This window comes from Tachysurus fulvidraco, chromosome 21 (genome assembly GCF_022655615.1).
Source record: "Tachysurus fulvidraco isolate hzauxx_2018 chromosome 21, HZAU_PFXX_2.0, whole genome shotgun sequence".
NCBI classification, from domain to species: domain Eukaryota; kingdom Metazoa; phylum Chordata; class Actinopteri; order Siluriformes; family Bagridae; genus Tachysurus; species Tachysurus fulvidraco.
This window is the reverse complement of record NC_062538.1, coordinates 11,545,477-11,571,426: the sequence shown is the minus strand read 5'-3', so window position 1 is coordinate 11,571,426 and position 25,950 is coordinate 11,545,477. Positions and strand designations below refer to the sequence as shown.

Below are 25,950 nucleotides of genomic sequence, written 5' to 3'. Positions count from 1 at the left end.
AATGAAAAAAGCAAAAAAAAGTCTGAGCAGCGATACCCAAAAAATGGTCCCATGTGGTACACTGTTTGTATTCTCTATGTGAAATAGCCATACTTTTTGGTTGAAATTGATTTTGACAATGGAATTTGACAATGGAGCCAGTATACAGCAGAACTTAATTAGGAAGTCTGTCCAACAGCATCATTTAATTCCACACACTGCTTTGTCATCACTGTGGTCAAGTTTCAGTTGCAGGCCAGATTGAATCAGAGGGAGGGTTTTGTGAAAGTCAGGGCGTGAGCCAGGCTGCTTTGAAGCAGGACGATCCTGACTAGCGTCTTTCTCGCCCCCATTGTTAATGGGACAAAGCCGAGGTGTTTGCTCATTAGCACCTCTTTGTAACGTGACACTGCTGACACACCTGTACAAAGCCCCTTTGACAAAACCCACTCCATGCTTGCTATCACAAAACAGCCCTTATTTCCCTCTATCTTTTGACACTGCCACTTTGCTTTATTTTCAGCCAAGCCAGACTGACGAGAATGATATGCTGTATGTATTGCTAACTGAAAAACAGCAAGACTCGAGAGACTGCATGCTGACACGTTCCTCCAGCTCAGTGTCAGGACCTGTTACTCCAAATGCCCTGTCCTTCGGCTGCGAGTGTTTGGTGCCCGACGCACGCGATCTCCCTCTTAGCTCTGCGCTCGGCCGCCTTGCCGCTTCGCTGCACCCTCTCATCGCATTACTTCTGCTATTCTAACTTTTCCATCAATTATGCACAAGAATAACTGAGGCCAGGCCCGCACACAGGCATGAAGAAGGAGGAGGAGGACAAGTGTGCACGCTCCCTCTACCAGAGATCTGAGTGCCAGGACACCAGAACCGAGCAGCATGCTGGCACTTCCATGACACATGACGGTGCAAAGTTACGAAATTCTTTGTTATTTCGATAAATTTCACAGCAGCATCCAAAGTGGGACATGAATAATATTTCAAATTTGGCAAATATTGTGTGAGTCCTGCCAGCAAAAAAAAAAAAAGTTAAACTTGGTTTCCTGGTGTTCCTTAAAAAAAAAACGCAGCTCTGCACAGGACACAAAATGGAGGCGAGTTAGGAAATGGCTGCTCGCGTGCGTAGCCTCATCGCTCTCTGTCCTCATAAAAGAAAAGTATTTCACTCCGAAAATAATAAATACTGTATTTAATATGCCGTGATATCTTCTAGCGTTAAACTGACACATGTTAATCATAAAGATGTAAAACAACCCCAGAAATGGAACAAAAATTGAATATAAATTCGAGCCAAATGTAACACAGAACCAAGAAAAAAGGTCCACCCCGAAATTGACGTCCTGACCTGGTTTTTCTTCTGACGCTGCTTGTGAAGGCTTGTTGGCTCAAACTGATAGCAAACCTTTTTACTGCTGAATTTATCCCATAGCTGTACTCAAATATGACAGGGAAAATGCTTGAGATTTTCCCTAAATTTTGTTAGTAATTCACAAAAAAAAAAACAGTTCACTACAAAAATGGTCTCACACACAATTCAGATTATTTTTAATTACAGCAGTTTTTTTTTCTTTATCAAGTTAAAACTACTTTATTCAGAAAATTAGAGTAAGAAACAGTGGGACGTTCAGGCTGGGCTTTAAACAAGAGTGTACAGTTCTTCCGTAAAAGATGACACACACAACACGGCACTCGAGTGCAGCGGCTCGCTTTTTAATTACGTTTTAATGAACTGTTTGACAAAAAATGACACTACACTTCCCTCTGAGATGTTTTAATCACAATAAAAGCCTCAGTTACCAAAATAAACTTTTAAAAAAACATGTCACCCTGATGTTATTTGTCAGGAACAGCGTTTTTGCTGATTCAGCAAAATGGAAGACAGAGCAGAATAAAAGCCGAAGAGTTAATCTAATATCTCTTCAAACGCTGTTCCACGAAACAAACCGAGAATCCAGATATCTAAAATGTATATGAGAGGTATTGCATATGTTTTGCTTCCTCCTTGATCAGCACTGATCACTTTATTTAGTTAACATTCAATTACAATACATATCAACAGTCTAGAATTATATGGCTGTTGCTATAGCAACATCTCAGCAGGTGTAATTATCTCTCTCTGGTCTTAGAGTGAGTTCATGTCAATTTGCAATTATAGCAATTATGAGATAGGGGAGATTCATCACCACGCGCTCTTAAGTTTACGTCTATGGAAACGCAAACAACACGTTACAAAGTTATCACTAAGGTAGCAGGGTCAGTAGCAGTAAGTGATCTAAAATACATGACAGACACATATAGCGTTAAATCCTGATTTACTCTGACATTCTGTCTAAGCTCGATTTAAACGGTATTCAAAAGCCAAATGCATATGTTTGCACTTATTTTTAAAGAAAACAGGTTCAATTAAGTAATTAATTCTTGTAATTAAGTAACAAGGGCAACAAAAAGCATAAACACATGACCTTTTTGAATTGTTATGTGTGTTGCCGTGGTTACAGTCTGACTAATACAGTCTGTGGAGCCATAATAAGGTTTTTGTGGATGTTAGATAGAGAACGTGATTAAAGAAATGAATAAAACTACAAATCAGGAAGAAATTAGTAAACTTTTTATTATGTATATTAGATCTTTTTTAGATTAAATTAGACTCAACAAGTCATTACACATGTACAAGTACAAGGCAACGAAAAGCAGTTTGGCATGTAACAAGTGAAATAAGCAGCAAGTGCATAATATAGTGGTTATGGTATAATAATAATAATAATAATAATAATAATAATAATAATAATAATAATAATAATAATAATAATAATAATAATAATGATGATGATGATGGTTCCTTTGTTTATGTTCTAAACATCTCCATATTAATTTAAAGAAAATCTCAAATACTTACAAAAATGTCAAAAATAAATACCAAAAAATCTCCCTCTCATCCAAATGAACCCAATAGAAGTGTTTGGTATTTACTCATTATTCACTCCTGAGTTGTTTTTATTTCCTACTTCCTGTTTCCAATGACAGGCACATAGGAGCTCGACAATGAGCAGTTCCTTCTGTTACTTCTTCTTGCCAAGTAGCTTCATTTTTATTAGCTTAGTCTGTCGGACAAATGCCTCCATCATTATTTCCTATTGCGATTAAATGTGCCATAATGAAGGGCAACAAAGAGCTCTCGCCCTGTGCTTTAGCCTCAGCTGAATGTGCAGAGCAGTCGTTAGCGCATGCCATGTTTTCCTACTCCACATCAAGCCGGTTTAGCCAACTTTAGGATCCTTTAAAGAACTTTATCGGGGTTTTTAGGGCTTGAGGTTGATGAATATGAATGGCCAGTGAGGTTGTGGCTCAGTGGAGGAGAGACAGAAGGGTGAAGGGGTTCAGAGGAAGTGTTTTGTGTCTCTGCACAATGGGCCGATGACCTCTTAAGCCCTTTAGAGTCTTGCTGTTAATACCTTCACCCAAACCTTCAAAGGAAGCAAAGAAGCCATTTCAACACTCACATTTTTAAGAGGAACTGAAAGTATGAGCAGTTTACTATGAGTAAACATGAAGGGATGAAAAACAGAAGAGTCCCAGGAGAGAGATGGATCACTAAGGCAACAAAACAAATCCTGCTTTTTTCGTCTTTAAGGGAATATCTGCAGTGCTACAAATTTGTCAAGGGACAAATTATTTTATTAAGCGTATCCTCGTATCCTGGAAATCACCTCCATGTTTTTAGCTCTTTCATTTCAACTGATTTTCCAGATCAAATCTTTTTTTTTTACATTTAAAAAAAAAAAATCTCAATCAGGAGCAACCGAGCAGCTCGCCACGTTTTTGAAACATCCATTAAACGCCCATCTGGTGAACTGAATTATGGGATTTCCATCACTGTGGAAATGCTGCACACATGCAGTGCTCAAGCAATCCTCTAATAGACAGCTGTGTTTTATTCCGCTTAATCAAACCCAGTGGTGGTGATTAGATTTTTAGCCATCCACAATAACAATATTGTGGAATATTGCTGTGTCTCAGATAACTGTTCACTGGAACATGCTTACATCTTACAATCCTGTTTGGCCATGATGGAATAAAAAAGGAGGTAAGAGGTCAGGCGAGCTCTCGGTGTGAGGGGTCACTGAACAGCAGGATGTGTGGTTCCCCTGCGGCTCTTTTTGACACACCGTGCAGGGATGCAGCGTTGAAATGCACTGGTTTCCGGTACAACTTTTCCAAATATACCTTTTAGACTTTAGAAAAGGTTCCAAGTAGACCTCAGTGAGATCCTAATCTTAAACTAACTAACCATTTTATGGCGCTTTGTTGTAAACAGTGAAGAGATGGAAATACTTGTAACTATGTAGAATGAACACAACAAAGTTGATTATTATTCTTCAAAAACCTATTCCAATGTGTTTAATTGCTTTTATGCCACAGCAATTTGATGATGTAAAACACATTTTTTCGAGGGAAAGAAAAATAAAGCCACAGCTTGTCGTTTTAGAGAAAAGCCGTATCTAACGGAATATATTACATATATATACATACATATATATATATACAAATATTCCTTCCAAAAGTGAAGAAAGAATAGAAAGTAGAATGCATTGAAATAGAATACTGAAATGATATCATCTACTAATTTTTCACAGCTTATTTCCCTCAACACCTTTAGACTAATTCACTTTCGAAAGTTGAAATATTGTATTTCAATATTGAGATCACAAATTACCACAAACAGTAGTGCAGTAAAAAAAACCTATGCGTATACAAATGATGTTAAACCTTTACTTATCTTTAGTTATCTAAAAATTTGTATTACTTAGCAAGAAACATGAAAACAATATCTATCTATTTTATCATCAACATCAACAACGAGTAACAGCTGCAGAGGTGGTAAAGGGATTTGTTAAATGTAGTAATAATGTCATGATACTCTCTGTGCCCTACTTTATCAGAATATCTACATGGTACTGTTGCGCTATCATACAAGGTCCTTTTCGAATTCAATGATCTCAGCTAATCTGGCAACACTGACCCTGTGTCCCTTGAGAAAGTTCCAGCACTGGCAATACTTCCCTGGCCCCTCACTTCCCTTTTCCTCTAGTCTTTAGGGGCTGAGGCACTTCCAGACTTTTTTTTATGCCCCTCCGTATGCCTACAAGCCCTGCTGTGCCCTTCCCATGTGTACAAGCGTGCATACTTCAGGCCCTGGCAAAACTCCACTAAGCCACGAACAATGGCAGCCTTTCAAACAGGTTGGGCACTAGCTGGGACATGGCCGAGCTCCTAAACCCCAGTCAATATTTGGTATTTGGATGTTTTTTTTTAAATCCAAGCACAACCCAGGCAGCCTCCAGGAAAGAGTCAGGCACAGGAAAGAAAAAATGACAGGTAAACATTTTTGAACATTGATGAACAATGTTCACGAAGCACCAAACACACCACAGAGTAGCTATTACAACATCGACTCTCCACAAACCACAGAAAAGGAGGGAGCTTTTGTGCTTTAATTGGAGATTAAAACTGAGCTGAAACATCAAGGAACACATATGAGGACTTTTCAGAAGACTCATGAGATGCAAACAAGCAGGGCTTTAAAAAGATATCCAATAGGAAACTATTTCACGGTTCTCTCACTACACGTGTGTTTTAACCAAGGTGTGGTTCAATGCAGGCCATAAATCTGCCAGATTTACATTAAAAAAAGTGTTTCACATCTGTCACTCAAGAGCTTCGGAAAGAATTAACCAGGATTAAAACAGCACTGTGGAACGGAGCCGGGCTTCCCAAGATCCTTCTCTCCAGCTGTTGAGTGCTTAGATCCATCTAATGGATCTCTTTGATGGCTGAAGGTATCAGCTTCCATGGCACCACATATACAAACACCCTGAAGATTAAGACTGGAATTTAATACTGATTCTCCACCGATCCATCCCTGAAGCAATAAATAAACAAGGCCCTTTGTCAATACTGGGTGATTTCCTTGCAAAAATCCCAGTAGCAATTTGCCTAACCGAATAAATCAATCAGAAATCTAAGATTACTTTAACGACATATCTAACTTATGAAGAATACAAGTGTTTTTTTTTTTTTTTTAAATCATGATGGAAGAAGTGAGTCAGAAAAAATAATGAGGCTTTTTTTTCCCTCAGCACGCAATTCTCAAGCCAATGTGAAAATGAAGCAGGAGACTTTGGAGGAAAACTTGAATTGACCCAAATTTTGTAATTGCAAGTGGCCCTGACCGACCGCTTTTCTAACAGCTCCGAAACCCTGTGAGAGCGTACCATGGAGAAAGGGGGGAGATGGTGGGAGGGAGGGAGGGAGTGACTTGCATCTGAATGGCTCGGAGCTTAAACACACTTTTGCATTAAAACTAAAGCATTCATTTCAGCATTTCCTTTCAAAAGCCCCCTAATGAATCACCAGGCTCATTTTTTAATATTGAATACAAAATGCACACTGTTGGTCAAACACACAGTTAAATTATTTTGCCGTGGGAATCAAATGAGATCACATCAATTTTAGGATTTTTTGTTCTTTTATGGATTTAAACAAACCAACAAATAAACTTACTGAAATCAAAATCACTTCTTACTACATTACACTGTACTGTACGGTGATACGGCAAAAATATTAAATCACATCTTCACTATACACAATATCACACTATCATGGGGGATTATTCCGTATATATAGATCCTTTATCTACATTTAGGTTTTTCTGAAAAAAAAAATTCCATGTCAACTTATACAGGATCAATTTAAGCATAAAACTCTCTGATTAGTGCTGCTATAAAATGACAATCGAATATTGGGGGTGCAACAAAAAGTCCCCAAGTCTTTTATTCATCTTATAACACTGCAATCTACCAATAATTCAAATTTTTATTTATTAAAAAAAATACTTTCAATCCATTTTTAGCTACATTTAATGTTGGTTTGTTCCTGTTATCATTTTGTTAGCAAATATAAATATATAGCCATTCCGTCACCAGCCTCTCATTCTTCTCTAATATGACAAAAAAGTTTTAAAATCTTACAGCCACACTGCAAAGCAGGAGCTTTTCTGTCATTAAGACTTTTCCATATCAGAAAAGAAAAAACAAACAGCATTCCCTGTTACCAAACCCTGACACTAGAGATTCCGTTTATAAATGGCAGATAAACGTATTCTGTGTATTCTGTAACGTTAAACAGCATGTTCTTACCATTTGTATGAAAATGAATGAAATCCAACCCCACTGGCATTGATAATATAGACTGAAACAATGAAGTTCATCTCTTTCTTTAAAACATCATTAGACATATTAAAAGTCGAACTAAAGCCCTTCTGATGCACATCAACACATTCAGCCACCAAACAGACGCATTAATATTTCACAGCATGCTTGGCTAAATCTTAGATTTGATCTCTTGTAACACTCTTTTTTAATGCCTGTAATTTGTGCACATTAATGAGCTACCTTCAAAGATGCAGCTGCTACAGATCTGCTAAAGGGTTGGATGGAAGGCGGAAAAGTCATGATACAAGAATTTTAATCCAAAATGCTTAATAATTAGAGATCAAAACATCATATCGTCCACGCTTTTTATTTATTTATTTATTTTTACTTTTTTTGTTCACTCTTTTTGAGAAGAGCTTAATGGCATGCTGATAGCATGTAGCATTAGTGTCAGTGGCTCTCGATGATGATTTCCGAGGAGAGAACGTGATTCCTTTCGGGTGGGGTTATGACTGACGGATGGCCAGATTTGGGGCCTCAAGGTCATGACAGACAGCACTGCTACATTATTCAGATCAGCCAGATTTGGATTAGGCCACTAGGTGAGCGGATGAATGCGAATGAGAGACATTCATTTAGAGTAGCTCATTTATTTACCAGAGGGGCCTCATTGTGCCAAGACAAAACTCAGGCAGGGTGCCACTAACACTCACACACATCCAACACCCCTGTGTGTGCACGGCCCCAGAGACAAGGTTTGCCTCGAGGTTACACCCTAACCAGGGCCCTGGGTTGCTTCGTTGATGGTTAACACAGACCCCGATGCTGTTAGTGCTAAATGCGCGAGCTCGGCATGCGCCCCTCTCATGAGCAAACCCCCGGCCGGGACGCACCACTGCTCGGGGCCGCTCCGGGCCTCTGCCTTTGTGTTCGCTCAGCATGGGGCGCAGGGCGCAGGGCGATGAAGGAGCCCCATGGCAACTGAGCAAGAAACCTGGGAATGGGGAAGAGTTGTTTCAGAAACAAACCATGGACTCCTGCAAAGAGCTGTGAACACTACAACTGCCAGTTTCAATGCATTCTCAGGGCCAAACTTAAAAAAAAAAGAAGAATGGGATAGTTACAGAGTTATATAATCATTCTACAAGCAAACTTTTTAGCAGGCAAGGACCAATTAACTGCAAACAAATTTCACAGATTTTGACTTTATGGTATTAGCCTCATGATTTAAATATGATACAATAATACATCCGCTATTTACAAGAGCTATAAAGTTTTTCTTTTATTTTTATTCATGAACATTCCGCCGGTACTACTTCATTTATTGGCAAGTTACTGAAGTTTGGATTAAAGCCATTAAATTTAACAAACCAGTCAAACAGGCTAATAAATCTAAAACAAATCAATGAATATAATGACTTTGATCATAACTGCTTGTAATTTTCATCACTGCAACTAAATTAATAATCACAGAACCCTCTGGCTCAGCTTCATGGACCCCAGTTTGAGAAAAGCTGCTCTCTAGTCCTACATTTCAACTGATTCCATACATTTTGATACCTTATAAATGAAACCTAAAAGTAGGATTTTCTCTCAAAGTGCCAGTTCATTTATTTAATGTTAAAATCAGGAACTTGCTGGGTTCTTTTTCACATATAATTTCAGAATTCAAAACTTTTTGTTATAACAAATATGAACAAATCAATGAGTAAAAAACATTAATGATAATAGGTATGAAAATGTAAAACATTGAGGATAAGGGAGGATTAGTGGTTATATATTTTATTATTGTAACTTACGAATGTACTCAGTTCATTCCTAACTAAGCACAAGTTAGGTGTTTGTATGCAAATACTGGTTGTTGTTTTTTTCAGTACATGCACTTGATTTTAAACTCTCTCTGAGGGAGAAGGCAATATTCATCTCTCTTGAAATTAAGTTTTTTTAATGCAGTTTGTAATGTTTAGAGAAACCACAAAGTCTCTTCTGTAAGACTTTCCTGTGTCATAAACCTCAAGATTTACCTCGTTACAGATATACTTTACCATATCACTATTAGAAAAAAGGTATTTTTTTATGTTTAATAAGAAGAAATATTTTAAAACAGTTTTTTTTTATTAATTAGTTGCAGTAGAGCAATAGTGAATTTTCTCACTATTCAATTGATTAAAACTAATCAAAAGTATAACTTTGTTTTGTCATTTTTGTCATGTTCTGTAATTCAGGGTACATGGAAACAGCTCTGGAAATGCCTTCTCTGAGTACAACACATGCAATGCTTCTTGAAACTTGTCCCAAATAAGGACCCATAGAAAAAAGTTCTGATGTCACCTGGACTATAAATCTCAGCAGCACAGACACTGCCCTCAAAACCTGCTTGTCTCTTCAGACTCCTCTATATTTAAAGTGAATACAATAACTCTATTATATATTACAAATATCGCAATATATCATATAACTCAACATCAGGACTTTTGAAAAAAAAAAATAGTGTTTAACTGAGACTTACAGAAGCACCAGGACTCAATGCTAACATTTTTCATGACTGCGAAATCGTTGTAAAAGCTGCTCCTGCGTAGACGCCTTGTTTGTCATTATTTTTCTTTTTAGCTAACGAGCTTAAAATGGAAATATTCCTGACTGAGATACTTGAATTTGCATATGGAAAAACTCTGTTGACAACATACATGACATCATCAGATCCAAAAATATGTAGAATCTCTTTCAATAACATCCAGTGTTTCATCAGTACTGCATGAGGGTATCCTTCTATACAGTTACACAGACTCACCGATATTACAAAAAATCAGATGATTAAAATGTCACAAGGTCAAAGGGAGATGTTTCAAAAAAAAATAAAAAACAATGAATTAACCCTAATGTACTTGAGGGAAAAATAGTCTAAACATAATCTCATTTGAAGCTTCTGGAAGCAAAAGAGCTGTACGATGTTTAATATGATGGTTTAAATGTTGCTTTTATTTCACAGCCACATAGAGAGTTATTTATTTGCACTCAAAAAAGTTATATTTGTCAGATAAACCATTTCCAACCTCATGTAGCCTACAAAATTTGGTCTATAAACAAAACTCCAATAAATATCGTCACACTGAACTATACAATTTACCATTTTAAAGATCCATGAAAAGTGATTTCTTATTTGACTCCATATCTGAGCTGCCGTGTATCATTATAGCATTAAATGAAATTCCAGGTTTTTGTTTAAAGTGTTTAAAGTACTAAACTGGGTTTTTAATATACATAAATATCTCACAGGGGTGTTGTATTATAAAGAGTGCATGGTTTATATTTCTAAATAGGGGAATAATATTGTAGAGGAACATCATTAGGTTTATAATTAGTCCTTAATGATCTGATGATGCGTCTTAGCGAGCATTTTTACATTGTACCTGGCTGCGTTAGAACAACAAAACTGTCAATGAGGACTCTAGGGTTTGTGTGTGTGTGCTTCTGCTGGACCAAAATAAGACTCTGTGCTATTTAAAAGAAAAGGTTTTGGGTATTATGATGCTATTATATTGATATATGAGTAACGCTAACTGGCTCCATTGTTAATCACAACTAATTAAAATGTATTTTTGTACCCAATCACTTCATTTCTTAGCTAATTTACTCATTTATTTTTGTAGAAGATGATGAAATGGTAAAATGCTCTCCTCTTCTCTTAAATGTTATAATACACCAGGCATCTTTAAGATATCTTCAAGTATCATCCAATATTTCTAGGACATTTGCAGATCTTTACAAAGTGACTGCGGTTTTGCTGAGTCCTCTTCACCATGCAACCTCTTGTCATTAGAAATGTGTGAATGTAAATAATTGTGTAAATATAGTCTGCAGTACCTAAAGGGACCTTGTTTCAAGGTTCTTACTGTCAGGAGAAGACCGTATAGCAGTTTTATAGCAAGGTACAATTTATTCAATAAAAAAATGTTCCTTTAAAGGTAAGATGCAACTTTACAAACTTAAAAACATTCCTCTACATTTATATTCATATCTGTAAATGTATAAAAGATCTAGCCCTGACTTTATAGCTTAAAAGCCAGCTTCAAACTTTTTCTTTTCTTTTTTTCTGACTGTATGCCAAACGCTGGGATAACAGCAAAAGCTGTATATAGCAAATAAAGAGAAAGTAATTCTGCTGCTAAATGAAATGTGTATAAAAAGTCTAGGAGATGAAATAAAAAGAATATAATACTGTTTAAGTTGCATATGGTAAATATGTGGTAGATGTTAATTAGGCCTCTGCGCTGATTTTGTAGAGAGAATAGAGCCTAGACATGCAGGATGTCCAAAAAAAAAAAAAAAAAGAAAGAAACTTATTGGAAAGATTCCTAAAACATAAATGTTCGTTGCTTCTTTTAAAAGATTCCTACACACCAAATAGTCATGGATTTAATACAGTTCACATATTCATACCTTTAGAAATAATTTAAGGCGCATCATTAGATAAGGGTCACTTTATACTAAAAACTATTTAAAGGTAAAAACAGAAAGGTTTGTTCTTTCTTTAGAATGTAGTGGATTCTTTTTTTCAGTATGTGTAAGATTCGTTGCATGTGTTCGGGTTAAAGGAACAACCCCGATAACCCAAACTCTAATGTGTATTTGCCGTTTTCGCGTGCACTCACCGGGGATTCGTGCGGTTCCAGTAGACAGCGTATCGGTCGGCTACGGCTTTAGCGGATGGTTCTTCACCCAACACCGACACCCACACTAACACAGCCCCGATCAGCAGCGTCCCCACCGGAGCCATCTCCAACAACCTCAAGCGCGCAGCACGGTCCTGATACGGGCACGCGGTACCGGGGTCTGTCCGGGGAACGAGCACCAGGTGAAACAACAAAAAGCACCGGCAGCCAAATCACATGTGATCAACCCTTTCCGTGATGAACACTTCCACAGGTCTGTACATAAACTGTTCCCCCTCTGAAGATGCCCAAGAGCTGTTATAGTGCCAAAGGAGAACGGTGTGAATGTAGCTTCTTTAAAGCGCCGCTGCAGCGACTGCGCCTGCCGGCTTTCAGTATGTAGTCCGGGCGAAGTGGAAGCGCATCCCTTCTAGGAGCGATTACTTGGAGAAACAAGAAATACAAAATCCACCCAAATCAACAAATAAAAGCTGATTCAGTCTCAATCCTTTATACTTCCTTGTTTCTGTGCCGACAAACTGTCTTGGATGATTTTATACTGCGCCTTCTCACAAAGTTGGAAATGAAAACATGTCAAATCCGTGCGTGCATGATGAAGACACACACACACACACACACACATACACACACAAACACGCAGGGGATCAGGAGAGCTCCTGCTTTTCTGCTCCTGTCCTTTCTCTAAGCGCAGTTTCGCTCTCCGCGTCGCCTCCAAACTGAACCTGAAACAAACGAGAGAGCCGCAAAAATACACCAGGCAAAGCGCTGAGTTACGTCTTAAAAACACCGCCGAATTGTACTGAGCGAAACTGCTGTCTTTTACAGATCCTGAGACGCGTAAAGTTACTGAATCGGAGCTGCTGTACTGAGAAACTGCGTGACGCGCAGCGCAGGAGCTGGTCGGAGTGAAGCGCGTGAAAGCCACACGCGAGAGAGAGAGAGAGAGAGAGAGAGAGAGAGAGAGAGAGAGAGAGAGAGAGAGAGAGAGAGAGAGCAAGCAAGAGGGAGGGGGCGCCCTTTAGGCCACATTGGCCTGCATTTCGGAATAATCTCGCTTTCAATTCCACTAAAGAGAAGAATAGAAACATATAGTCAATAAATACACATTAATTTCAAAATAAACTAAAACAGAAGAGGGACCAGAAAAGTAAGAACAAGGAGAACACATACTACAAATTAAGAAACAATAATTGAAAAACATAGTTATACAATAATGACTTTTTACTAAGTTTTACTAAGTGTCCCTGTGTTAGATCCCTCAAAGCCAAAGCTTTCAAAGTGTTTTTCACATTTTATTTCCAAGCAGTGGTTTTTAAATCCTTATGACAATTTTAAACTGGATCTCTCTCTCTCTCTCTCTCTCTCTCTCTCTCTCTCTCTCTCTCTCTCTCTCTCTCTCTCTCTCACACACACACACACACACACACACACACACACACACACACACACACTCTAACTCTGTCTCTCTCTCTCTCTCTCTCTCAATATATATGATTGATTCAAGTAAAAACAAATGCAAATGAAGTGACTTTGTTTTGCTGTTGTCCACAGAAAAGTGCTAATATCGACCTAGTTGGTTAAAATAATAAATAAAAGCATTAGGCATTAAGCTGTCTTCTAGCTTGGTGCCCATTTTTAACCTAGCAACGGTATTCTCACTTGCAACAAGAGGCATAATTGTGTGTTATCCTTCTCTTGATGAAAGATCTTTTTTTTTTAAATATTACAAAAAATAATTCTAAAAACATCCAGTTAAAAGAAAGAGAAGAAACACATAAATAGATAAATAGATCAAATCTAAATAAATAAACATAAAATAAAAGTTTTTAGATAGAGCACTTAGAGAAACCTTGTGAAGAATTTGAGTATATCATGAAGTCTTTATTACATACAGTTTTTTTTGTAACGTTACATCAGAACCTGTTAAAATTGTTACTGGAGCGTACTAGAAATCACAGTTATTCTGTTCTTTCCCTGTCAGTAGATTAAGCTAATATGGAATTCACACTCTTTGTAAGACAAGTAGGTCAAAAGAAATAATCATTACCAAAGTCAAGATTTATCTTTAGATGTGTTCTTTTTTCGCATGTTGTGTCACTGAGCTGAAAATTGTGATTACACCAGATCTTATCACTTCCTTTCACCAGAGCTGTAACATAGCACCGAAACTGACACCTCCAGGTGTGTTTGGGGTCTGAGAAGCCCACACACGCCCCGCAGTGGAGCCTGAAGAAAAGCATGCACATATATCTGTGTGCGTGTGGGTAACCTCTCAGAGATCTCTCTCACACACACACACAAGAGCTGCAGGCTGTACTCTCATTTACAGTAGTAAAAGCTGTCAGGCTGACAAAATGCCCAGATTGACACAAGCTTCCAGTAAAACATATAAACCACAGTGGCTTCAGGGACAGGAGGAGACATGGACCACTCCGTCTACAGAGGGACAAGGAGCTTGACTTACACTGAAGGGATCTCACCTCCATTCAGATGATCCTGTCATTCAAATGCAGCAACTTGGTTCATTTAATTGGATTTTATTTGAAAGTCCTGAGAAATGTAACTAAAACAAATATATTTCTTGATGACTCAGCCCACGTACATAACACCCCAACCCCAACACCCACCCTGCTGTGGAGATGGTACACTCCATCCCTAATCAATAGTCTATACAGACTTCTGTTTGGGGTGGATAGAAGCTGTGCTTCATCTGTTCAATGTGAATCTAGTGAATAATTCAAGCCATGATTCTCTCTGGCCTTGTCAACAAGGGGCTAAATAACATCACACCATAAAGCATGTGTCCTTAAATGAGTCTAAAGCTCACATTCACACATACAGTGATTTTATCTGTGCAAGTTGCCAGTCGCTGTTCTATGAAGTGACCAGTAGGTGGTCCTACTATTGGTTGCCATAGTAATAACGTTTATCAGTGGGGGGCAGAAATATCATCATATCATTCCAGATGAAGGAGAAGCAGCATGTGCTTCACTCCTGTTGGTAGTCTCTGCACCGAGGCACTCCATCTTTGCATGAAGTGCAACTTTTCTCATCATTGTCACATCGCTGGACACGACCACATCTAGTCACCAACGGTTGCTGTCAATCCTATTGGCAATAGTCACCAACTTTGGTTACATTTACAAAAGTTACATTTAAAAACAATTGTACATTTTTAAACTTGTGCTTTTCTACTGACAATAATGCTAAATTACTTGACTAAATTAATAAAAGACATTTAATCAATGGCTATTCAACTGGCTGCCACACTAAGAAAATATCTAACATCAAACTGATACCACACAGTCACAACAATGGCTGCTGTGTAAGGAATAAAACAAACCATGCCATGCTGTTACAGGAAAACTATCAACAGTGAAGTTCCTGTTATAAACCTGAATTTCTTTCCCTATAACAGCATGTTTTATTCTTCATATACTAAAGCAATTTGACAACACTAACAATGTTTCATTTATCAAAGTGTGACATATCGTACAAATTATAGTTACATTTATGGTCACAGAACATGCAAAACAATCCCCCCTTCCTTGTAACCATCGGGCCGCTCTTTTTCTCTCTTTTAATGTCAGCATGAAAAACATGCAAGAAAAACAGTGATAAACCACACATTAAACTCCTCCTGAAGACTGAAGACTCAACGCTCTGACTTTTTCAATGTACTGACACTGGAGACGTTTTCCATAAATGTTAAATTAACACTGATTACAATAACAATTGAAAACATGATCTTTACCCTGATTACACATTTTATTCAGTTTGTGGAGAGTCCACCTGTGAATGAGCTATTACTATGGAAACAATAAGATATTCGTGACCATGTGAATAACTGAAAACTCAAAAATCAGAATCCAGAATTGAACAGTAATGTGGCATTTTAAAAACATTTCATAATCTTATGGCTTTGTTAAAAATGTAATACACTGTCATCAGATTCAAACAGGAAGTAGCAGGAATTAGCTTTGTTTCATGGAAACATTTATAGCACTGATATAAATTTGTCCATACTGAATTAAGGCAACATGGAATTTTACCTGTAGCAACATTAACAATTACAAATCTAAAACAAAACCTTGGTTAGATTTGTGACTGGTGGGAAATAGTCTATTTTGTCTACCAGAAACCAGAGATTGGTTTATCTCACCCCGAGGTCTCGCCTCTGTCTCGTTTCCATCTTCTGATGTAGGTCTACGCTACTCAAAACAAAGGAGTCTTTATTTAGACAGAGGAGACTGAAAAAAAAATACCATCTCTTCCTTTTCTCATATACAAATGCAGAGTGGAGCTGGAAGCCAATGTCTGAGATGGATATTATAGGCTGGGGAAATAAAGGAGATTATGAGTGCATTGAAAGCGTTTCTCCATTTACTGCAGTATTGATATGCAACAATAGCAGTTGTCATGAGACACCCAGTTCATTTGTATCGTAAAGGACACTGCTCCAGAGTCTCATTCCATTAGTGAAGGATAAGCTGGAGGTAATCACATAATAACTGCACCATTTGAGTCTTAAAAAAAAACATTTCACATTCCCCCAATGAGCTTCTTTCAAAGAAAATACTTTCCCAAATGCAATTATTGCAAAAAAAAAAATCATAATCTGAATATACAGCTTCTTGAACGCTGATCAGATTTGTAAAGACAGCTGTGCTAATCTGAAGTAATGTAATGTTATTAGTAATAAAATAATAAAGCTCCAGTCTGCAGCATTTTTGTGTGGTATAATAAGGAATAATTTGGATAATTAAAATAAATAAAGCAAAACAAACAAACAAATAATGCCCTGTTTGATGTTTGTGTAGTTTTACACTGGTGCTACATGTACCTAGTATATGATAGAAGTCTGTCTCACTCCCCAAAAAATATTTGCATAAACATGAGCCTTAAACCTCATTTAATTGTTGTGCTGCATGGTTTAGAATGTAAATCCTAATTTCTAACCACAAACTAAACTGTGAAAATACGATGTTCTTGATATGCAAGAAAACAGCACTTTTGGCTTCATTTGCTTATAAAATATATATAAACCTTTGATTAATTTATACTTGCAGCCTTGTCATAACAATGTATACATATATAGAATATACAAGTATTACAATTTGAAAAGCTGTTGAAGCACCCTGATAAAAATAATGCAAATTAGATACTTTTTACTACATTTAATTAATGCTTTGTGTTTATTTTTCAGACCTTTATTTGTGAGGAGTCAAAAACTTGCTAACACAGATCCTTTCTCCTTCCCATCCTGCTAATATGTCTTCACCAATCTGTTGGATATCCCTGGGCTGCTGTTCATGTAGCGCTCTCCCCCGCTGAATGACCTCCTCCTGGCAATGTTTATCAGTGCCTTGGAAAACTCGTTTATGTGTATGTGTATCTTAGCAAGCTCAAGCTCGAGCGGCCCAAACTTAATGTGAGAGACTCCAGCTGGATTTGTGTCGAACTGGAAAGCATCAGAGATGGCAGAGCAGAGTTCAGGAGTGTCAAGAGAAAGAGAGGGAGAGGGAGAGAGAGAGAGAGAGAGAGCGAGAGATGGATGGAGTGATGGATGAGTGAGGCTGTAAGGTCACTGCTGGTTTGTGACTGAAGAGGAGTGAGGCTTATTATTGATTAGCCACATGTGTTCCAGTGAAAATGGCTGATCCTGACTGGGATAAGAGTGTGAGCTTGTCTTTGTAGTTGTGATAGCAGCAATCTTTGGCTGTGTCCTAGAATAGCATACTTATGTATTATCCTATACCAGTCTGTAGTATAAATTGTAATTGGAGTATGTACACATTGAAAATTCCAACACAGTGAAAATTCCAAGTATACATAAGTGCACTTCCAGTACCTGGATGATGCACATAGTCATTAATGTAAGAGAATGTACGGGAAAGGGTTTAATAGCAAGTGGTGGAGAGAGTACTAAACACACTAGAGTAAAAGGAGCGCTACTGTAGTAATAATTCACTTGAGTAAACCTAAAAGTAGAGATAAAGAAAGTGACTTACATACAAGCAAGTGTAAAGAAGTCACTTAGTGAGAAGTTACTTAAGAATTTACTTCAGAATGACTCTATTGTCATTTTATCAGGTCAATATAACATTTACCATCCTTACATATGGAGAAGCAAAAAAAAAGCAAACAAACAACAATGAAAGTCCATTAGGGGGGACTCAAAGGCTGCCGGGAGTAGCTGACTCGAGCTAGGCTGAGCGTCACAGCCAACACAGCAAAGGTTGTGCAATATTTTCTCATAAGCAGCATTCAATTATGTTCTAAAGAGACATTTCTTACTGTAAGTATTAAAAGTCTGAATCAGAGGTACAGAGCAGGTCTTCAATAAAATCCAAGAAAGGATCCCAGGTGTTAGTGAAGGTAACAAAACAGTGAAGCATAAACTATAATTTCTCCAATTTAATGTAAAAAAAAATATATCCATCTATTGTGAGTAGGGGAAGTGGTATATCTCCATTTAAGGAGAATATTCCTTCTGGCTGAAAGAGTAGTAAAAGCAACTGCTTGGGCTACAGAAGCTAATGTATGGTAGCAGTCAACGGACTTGGTGAGAGTATAACATTAGGCACTTTTCCCAGTGTGTCAAATATATTGGACCAAAAGGTTAGAAATCAAAAGCATGACCAGAACATGTGTACACAATCTGCCTGGAGCTTGTCTACCATGCTGTAAGCCATCATTCTTGATCTGACTATAATTATACTGAAAACAAACAGTTAGAATAAACCATATATTTAAGTTCTAAAAAAAATGTTACATTCCACCACTGCTTACAGGAATATTAAATATTGCATTAGAATTGGTTTTATTCACATTCCAAGGTGGCCAACAAATAAGGAAATACAAGCAAAGTGATATATCAAGCAGAGGATAATACAAGTAATAATACCATACAAGATTTTTAATAGGGTGCTAGAGGAAAGAGCAAAGTGTACCAAGTGGAGGTTGAAGAGTAACTACAGTTGTGACAAGGAGTGAGGACCAGTTATATGATATGTGTCCTTAGTCATAATTCTGTTCTGCGCTTTGTACATAAATATACATACGTCGTACAATGTTCATATCAAAATATTCACATTCATATCATCAGTCATTGCATTGTATTTGTATGCTGTATTTTTAATATTTTGTCTGTTTATTTGTTCTCTGTTCTGTACAGCTTATTTTAGTATATTTGTAAAAAATATATTTTTGATTCTATTTTTATTTTGATTCAGACACAGACAGTTGTATAAAGAATTGTATCGCATATTGTACTGTGTATGATTGTGTAACTGACTAATAAGGTCTGAATTTGTATTTGTATAGTCATTTACATTTTGTGGGTTGTTTTTAAACATCCTGATCCACAGCCAGCTCTTTCCTGCAATGAAATAGAGAAACCAAAGCAGATCAGCATCATTCACATAATACGGTGAAAAATTAATGTCTGACTACATTAATGTCTGACTACATTTTTATATTGGCTAGTGTTGTTGTTATGCTTTGGGATCATTTCTTTAAAAAAAAAAATCCCTGCCACAATGAGTTATTAAACAATTGTGTGTTATCAGCTCATAAACACTAAGTGTGTGCCTTATAAACAGGCAGTGATAATATAGTGGGCACTGAATCATGCAATTATCCAGCAATGAGAAATAAAAGAGCTTATTTCATCCACAATAATGAGGTGATAAAGGCCTTATCTAATAATGTGAGAGGTTATTTTCAGACTTGTGGAGATAATTGTACCCTGTCTGCTTCAGAGGCGGGGCTCCAAGGCCCAGATTCAGGGTTGGGGAAAAAAAGTAACAGAAATTATGCCCATACTCAAACCTTTACACTGGTTATCTTTGCCAAATGTACTGTAACATTTACAAATAAGCTTTTATTTGGCACAATTTGTTTTCTCTATGCTGTATTAAATATGCTCTAAAAAGTATTATATTACACATATTGTAATAAATAAAGAAAATGCATTAGAAATGCATTACAAATAAGTTCATGTGCATTTATTCTAGCTTTTTCTACTGATGTTTTATTTTAAACACAGAATATACACAGTACATATAATTGGATAGTAGATGATGTGTTTTAAAAATTCACAGGTCTTGTAATATTTGATGAACTTCTCTTCACATTCTTGCACCGTCCATAAAATGTCTGCTCAGATGACTTTCCAGAGAGAAACATCTATCATGGACACCAAAGTCAACCAATCAGAACAGGGAAGCATACAGTAAAATCAGAAAGCTCCTCCTCATTTTGTCTTACTGGGGCATGGCGTCGGAGTGAACACTGACCGAGAGACTGTATATGCAGCATGTAGCTTCAGCTTGTACCAAAGTTACTGATTATTTCTTTAATTGTATGCAAAGCCATCCAATTGTGAACAAAATGAAATATAGCAATATTATTCTATATTGTAATATAGCCTATAACTGGAGCCTAAAGCTTGCACTTGCACTAACACATGTGATTTATTTTCAGTCTGTGTGTGGCTTCCATGCTCATCTCTCTTATCTTCAGGTGACCCCTGGTTCATGAGCATCAGCTCTTTCCGTCTAACAGATAGGGAGGTAAGGACTTTGGTATATGTTTTCACTAGCATGTCTTCAGATGCAGTGTGGTACCCAGCACCCGTGACCGACACAGCCTCTCCTGTTTAGGCTCATTGTATAAAATGAGAGCGTTGCTGACATCGGAATGTCTGCTATTCCAGAATGGGAAGTTCTTACCGTAGTTTAGCATTACCGGGGTGACGGAGCGCAGAGCTCTGATGGAAGAAGAGGAAGGGGGAGAAAAGCTTCACGCTGTAGGCCGCACAGCTGATAGAGCCAGATTTGGAAAACAAAACCCTGGATTCATTCAGTAGACTTGGCTCAGCTCATATATTAGTTACGACTGACTTCATCCGGGTAATCTCGGCCCCCGAACACAGTCTCGGATGACAGTGCGGCAGATAAAGAAATCCAAGTCTGGGAGTATTACAGGACTTTCTTTCAGCGTTTCTTGTCTCAAACCCACAGAGATTGTTTAACTCAATCTAAACTGCAAAAATGTATGAGAACTGGATACAGATGGATGAAGGGAAGTCTTGTGAAATACATGCACATCGAGTTACCCGATCTGTCCAAATCTATTAGTAAATATAATGTTACAGAGATGCAGTAGTTACTGAGCTGTCGCATTGAAAGCTGTTAGTAAAACTTGCCATCAAACTCTGCAAATGTACATCTGATACATTAAAGGCCTGCTCTTTCAATTTGGCTACAAGTGTGTGTCGACATAACCTGACTAAACGTTTATGCTTGGCACTTTTTGATAGGAAGCGTTTCGACTGAAGAAGGAAGGCACTTGTTGAGGACAGGCCTTTCGGGAGTTTAGATCTGAGGAGGAGCATAAGCTTGCACAGATGTCGAGCTGATCTAAGAAGCTGTGTATTTCAGAGACAACAGCATGCTCCCCATCACATGAAACCAGCCGGGATTTCCCCAACACAGGCAGAGATCTATGCATGACACTGTCTGTGGTAACACAAGGGGGAATACGTCAGGGAAAAAGGAATGTCTGCCTTCATTTCCGACAGATACCCGACCCTCCTGTGGGAGCTGGTGAGCATGAATGAAGCCGACGGACACATTTCCATAAAGTCAGAGGGCCAGAGGTGGCCTTTTTCCTGCACCTGAAAAAGACAAAGTCATCCCCAGCATGTTCAAAAACCCATGATTGACAGATTGATACTGAAGCAGTCACTTTGAAGAGGCATTAATAACAGTGGGATTATTGTATTAAGAAGTAGAAAAAGTATGGTTTGAAGCCTCCTTTCTATGGTTATAGTTACTTGGTAATTCTATACCTAGGAAGTCTGTTGGATTTGCAGGGGGCCAATTAAAATGGCTTCTGGAAGAATATAATCAGCCCCTCCGCTATGGAGAGAATGTTCTTGCTCATTGTCAGATTAGCTCAGAAGTTATCCCATCCTCATCTTTTACAAATAATTGGGGATGGGTCAGATCCTTTCTCCCCTCTCCACTGAAATTGTATCCATTTAATAAAGTTATTATGGCGTGTAGAACAGAGAGGAGCTACATTCTCTGCACAGCCATGTCATGGGTGAGCGATTATGAAGACCGAGCCGCTTCATCTTCAGCGACACAAGGTGGCCACGGCCTGGTCATCTAGAATCAAACATGATGGAACAGCAAACGATCAGAGGCAACAAACGGGATGCTGTCAGCTTCTGAAAGCTCCCGTCGTTTCTCAGTGTCAACTAAGCTCGTTACAAATGGATGAGGTAAATGCTGTTGACGCCAAACGGTGATTTATTGGTTTCTTCATGTGCCTAATAAGTTCCTTATTAAGATTTACGATATCAGCCGCACATATGATTAATTAGTTTTTGCCCTTCTTCCAAGCACTTTTTCTAAGCACTTTGCTTCAGCTACAGAACAACGAATCTAGTTTTGCTTACATTCAAATTCCAGGTTCCAGAATTAGCCATATACTGTACTATAGCACAATCCAATCGAAGAAGCATTCATGATTCTTAATCTATTAAATCTTATGTCATAAAGACCTATCACAACAAAAAATATTACCAATTTAATGAAACCACATTGTGTTTAAAAGCCTGTCCTGGGTTTGTGAGTGTCTACAGACATTATAAAATGTGTAACACATTGTCTTGTGAAAGAATAATGGTTTTACCTGCCATGTTAAAGGCTACATCAGACTGTCTGTCAGACTGCAGGCTGTGAAGCAGAGAACCAGCGATCTTGAACCTGGTGTTCGGCTCAGGCTGGAGAAAGTCAGGGGTCACTGCCACACTCATGATGCGTGGCATAATAATGAGCTGCCTCTTCGCTCACCCTGTCAGGATGCATTAGCGCCGGGGAGCCTGAGTTGTTTCACGGCTTTGCTTTCTCTCCCACACAAGCTCATTTCTTCTCAGGCATTTCAGCTTCAGTCCTCTAACAACACAGCAGTAGCACCTTATCCAAACACACTAATGATTTGGAAGATATAACATAATCACACAGACATGCAGGAAAAAAACCTACATGACACCCACAAAATAGTTAGCTTAGCTAGCATATTTTTTCATTGAAATATCATTCAGTTATTCTGGAAATTGCCTAAAATTATTTACATGAAAAGGAAAAAATGGATGAAATTTATCTTATTACCCTGACAGATATAAAAAATTGACATAGATATGTCGAAAAAAATTACATGAAACCCAAAAAAACAGCTAGATTAAAGGTTAACTTACGTAGCATGTTTTTGTTCCTTCAAATATCATTCTGGAAATACCATAAAATAAATTTTGACTGGGGGAAAAAGTTAGCTAAAAAGTAATAATATTACCCTGGCAGATAAGCAAATAAATTACACAGGTATGTGGAAAAATCTTCAAATAAAACCCACAAAAACAGTGAGATAAATGGTTAGCTTTGCTAGCCTGTGTTATCCTTTTACAGTTATTCTGGAATGTACTAAAATAATAATTTTGATGGGGCAAAATGACTAAAATGAATCTCATTACCCTGACACATTAAAGAATTACTTGTATATTTGGCGAAAAATCCTCAAACAAAATCCTTTCCTTCAGATATTCATAAATTCAAATATTTCCATTTAGCTATTCTTTAAACCCAATGATATAAACTGTGTGAGGAAAAATGGCTAAAATGAATTTAATTACCCTGTATAAAACCATTACACAGATATGAGGAAAAAAGCCCTCATAAGAGACCCACAAAACACTGAACTAAAGGGTTAGCTTGTCTTTTAACCCTTATGTAACATTACTTAGTTATTCTGGAAATTTTCTGAAATACATTTTTTTTAAACCCACAGGAAGCATCCAGTGTAATGATGCTCTGCCATTTTTGGTTGCTCTACCATATATATCATACATCTATATTCATATACTATATATTCAGTACACATAATGACATCACTGATCACAAACTGACAAAAAATGTGGATGATAGTTTTATAAGCAGATTTGTTTTAATCAGAGTATGGCCTTCAACCACAAATCCTGGTGTTTGGTTAGAAAGTGGTAAACAGGCAAGGCCAGATAAGGAATCACTGGTATTTAGCTGAGGGTGGGCAAAGAAAAAGTCTGGCTGACATCATCATCATCATCATCATCATCACAATCACCATCATAATCATCATTATTATCATCATTATGGTCAGGCTTCAGGCTGTACCACACAGCACTTGGCTCACTCTCTCCACACACAGGAGGTTAGCTTTTAATACAGTCATTAGTCATCAACAGGGAAAAAAACAATGTGCTGTTTTCTTCCAGGTGTCGTTAAAGCGAGTGCAGGCCTAATGCTTCGAGCACATCTTTACTCAGCTAAGGAGAATGTGCATGTGGAGCTTTATACATGACATGTTAATCCCGCTAACTTTAAACACAAGCTGCCCACCATTCCACATGTGCACCCGGTAACACTCTCGTTCTCTTTATCCCTGCTGCATCACATACATAAACAATAGCAGGCACTAAACCCGGTCACACACACTCACACACACTCACACACACACACACACACACACACACACACACACACACACACACACACACACACACACACACACACACACACACACACACACACACACACACACACACACACACACACACACACACACCTAGACACACACTGGGCTCAAGGCTACACTTAAAAAAACATGTTTATGAGTACAAGTGGGGTAGCATGGGTTCTACGGCAGCAGTAAAGACATCAGTCCTCAGCTGCACTCCCGAGAGACCTCGCCATAAAACTGAAGACTTTTTTCTTTTCAGCACTGTGTATTTCTTTTTTTTTCAGTGCAGTAACTGCAGAAATGTGCTCTGTGGGATTAAATGGACATTCTAATGAGGCTGAGGGTGGATGCGGGGTCAGATCGAGGGCTCTACTCACCTCACAACTCATTCACAGTGGGAACGAGTCTAAGCCAAAAAGGTCCCTATTGTAAAAGTACAGCATGCAGTAGCTCAATAGTGGAAATAGAAGGTGATACCAAGATGAGATGAGATGAGGATGTGAGATTTATGGTCTCAAGAGTCCTCTCAGTAATGATATGTGAGAGATGATGTGAGATCTTCTCATTACAATGCTACGCACTGCCAGCCTGGTCATGGGCCACCATTTTCCAGACTTCCAATCACAGTACAGTGAAGAACAGAACCTACATATTTCACTACAGTCACCTGAACATCTTATCAGGGAGGAAAGCATATAAATTTTGCATAGCTGCATGCACAAAATGGCTGAGGCTGATCAAAAGCATTTTTAGGAATGGAAATTCAAAGAGAGGTTGGATAAATGGAAACCTCAAAGACTTGAATAATCGCTGTGAGAACTGAAGCGTTAGTCTTGGCAAAAAATAAAATGTGCATATTTTCCCTATTAGCTCAACTTAGCCACAATGCGTATTTGGCGTGAAACGTTTGTTTCTTTCAATTCGCAGATTCATTTTCCTATATAATAAAAATGAAGTAAACGCTGCAATAAATTGTATCCTGAATATAGCCAAATCTATCTAATACTTCTTGTTGTACAACACATAGAAATCTTAGTTCAGATCAGACGGTGTTGATTCATTTTCCATAAAAGCAGGTTTATATTAAAAACACACTTGTAATATTACATTATTGCTTCTATAGTAAAAGCTAAGCAATGTGGACGTGGATGGTGGATGATCCGCATAATCCATACAGTCTAAGACTTAAAATAAAGACTTATTTTTTTCTGTGAGGAGACTTTTATTTAACATGTATGGTCTTCCATGTCAATGATTTTGTATTAGTCAAGGGAACATTATTAACTTCGAGAAAAAAGAGAGGACAGTCAGGGAAGTTTATTTTTAAAGTTAGTTTGTGTTTATTGCTACTAAAACATAAGTGAAAACAGGAACAAACTAACTTCATAGATGTGCCACAACGGCACAACGGAAGAAAGTAATGCTCATATGGACCACTTTAGAACATCTTGTCAAATATTAAATTCTATTAAAAATACAAGTTTTTTAATTTTGCTCTCACACTG

At 37.8% G+C, this 25,950-nt stretch overlaps 1 protein-coding gene across 1 annotated transcript in view; it reads right to left on the bottom strand.

The window, feature by feature from the left end:
- efna5a (ephrin-A5a) overlaps nucleotides 1-12,809 on the bottom strand; it is a 59,600-nt gene extending 46,791 nt beyond the window's left edge. The window contains exon 1 of the mRNA XM_027140021.2: nucleotides 11,858-12,809. Within this exon, the coding sequence (XP_026995822.1) occupies nucleotides 11,858-11,982 (125 nt within the window). The 5' untranslated portion in view covers nucleotides 11,983-12,809. The remainder of the gene's footprint in view (nucleotides 1-11,857) is intronic.
- Nucleotides 12,810-25,950: the final 13,141 nt, after the last annotated feature.